This window comes from Nematolebias whitei, chromosome 17 (genome assembly GCF_014905685.2).
Source record: "Nematolebias whitei isolate Nwh7 chromosome 17, NemWhi1, whole genome shotgun sequence".
In the NCBI taxonomy this organism is placed as follows: domain Eukaryota; kingdom Metazoa; phylum Chordata; class Actinopteri; order Cyprinodontiformes; family Rivulidae; genus Nematolebias; species Nematolebias whitei.
In genome coordinates, this window is record NC_056514.1 from 41992182 (window position 1) to 41993781 (window position 1600).

General features: G+C 51.4%; 1 protein-coding gene across 1 annotated transcript in view; it reads right to left on the reverse strand.

The window, feature by feature from the left end:
• The window catches only part of minpp1b (multiple inositol-polyphosphate phosphatase 1b), a 16724-nt gene extending 16121 nt beyond the window's left edge, over positions 1 to 603 (reverse strand). The window contains exon 1 of the mRNA XM_037691312.1: positions 178 to 603. Coding sequence (XP_037547240.1) covers positions 178 to 568 — 391 coding nt within the window. The 5' untranslated portion in view covers positions 569 to 603. The remainder of the gene's footprint in view (positions 1 to 177) is intronic.
• Positions 604 to 1600: the final 997 nt, after the last annotated feature.

Here is a 1600-nt window from a genome sequence, read left to right on the forward strand (position 1 = left end):
ACAACAACAACAACAACAACAACAACAACAACAACAACAACAACAACGTTATCCATCGATCATCTATTTAAATATCATATATAAATAATAAACGTGATGAATGAACCCCATCTGGACCCGACCATGGTTCTGGTAGTTGGAACAGACTGATTGTGTCGGGACCGAACCCGTCCTCACCGTCCATGTGTTCCGGGTACACGTCCTCCCAGCGGGTCCTCCGGAGGTCCCGCAGCCAGCCGGAACCATCAGAACCTTCGGTCCGGACCAGCGCGCTCAGGTTGTGGATCCTGCGGATGTTCTTCAGGGTCGGGTACCGGGTTCCGTGCCTGATGACGGCGGTCACGTGGACCGGGGAGCAGGACTCTCCGGGTGGGGGTCTCAGCACCGTCTGGTTGACGAAGTCCCGCAGCAGGTTCGGGTTCACCTCCTCGTAGCGGCTCTTGGTTCCGAAGTAGGCGGCAATGTTCGGGACGTTCGGTACCGGCGAAGAAGAGTCGGAGAGGCGTGTCGGAACCAGGCTGAGAGCCGCCAGCAGCAGTCCGCATGAGGCCGTCAGAAGCGGCCCCATTACTGCAGGACAACCGAACTTTACCCAGCGCGTCACTGTTTACCTTCCGGGTATATGACCTCTGACCCCGGAAGTCTGAAAGCGCCACAGAAAATTCTAAATCAGCCATGTTCCACAGAAAGTCAACAAATACACAAATAAAAACCTTTTAGAAGCAAATTAAAACCGAGAATCAGCTCGATCCAACACCATTTAACTTCCGGTTCCTCTTCTGTGGAATCCTGCTGTCTTTGTAAACAACATGTCGGTGCTCTGCCGCCACCTACCGGAACAATGAGAAACAACATACGGACCAGCAGGGGGCGCTTTAACCCGGCCGGACCCAATTCAAACGGAATTTAAACGACATAAAACAACAATTTTTAATAAACGTTGGAATAACGAAAGTTTTTAATCCCCTGTTGAATGCTGGGAATCTATGCAGTTTATATATAGCTCCAAGTCCCAACAGAAGTTATTAAGACACAGAACAAAAACATTCAATCAGTAAAAGTTCTAGCAGGTTGTGTTGAATCTTCACTTTGTCTCAGTCTCCCATCCTGAACAAGAACAAAGGAGACAGTGGAAAGAAAAACTCCCTTTAACAGGAAGACAGCTCCAGCAGAACCAGGACCAGGACGAGCGGCCATCTGCTTGGACCGGCTGGTTGAGAGGACAGGAAGGAGAGACGGACGAACAGAACGACAGGTCCAGGTGTGCAGCTGGATGCAGGTCACTGCAGCCAGCTGCTGCCAGCTGTGGGCCAGCTGTTGATTATTAGGTCTGTTTCACACGGCCAGGTTCCTGTCTACAGCTCAGGATGGAGAGCTGACCCTAGTTTCAAACCAGGAGACCAGTTGAATCCCCATAAGTCTTTCCAGTGCAGTAGGAGGTGGTGCTGGCCTCCAGCTGCACTCTCACTCTGGTCACTCTGGACTGGATGCAGCGGCGGCTCGTCAGTAGATGCTGCTCCACCGCTCAAACCATGCACCACTCACTTCACTGTGAAGACTTATTTCCGGCCCCTGGGGGGCACAAGAATCTTAATTAGAG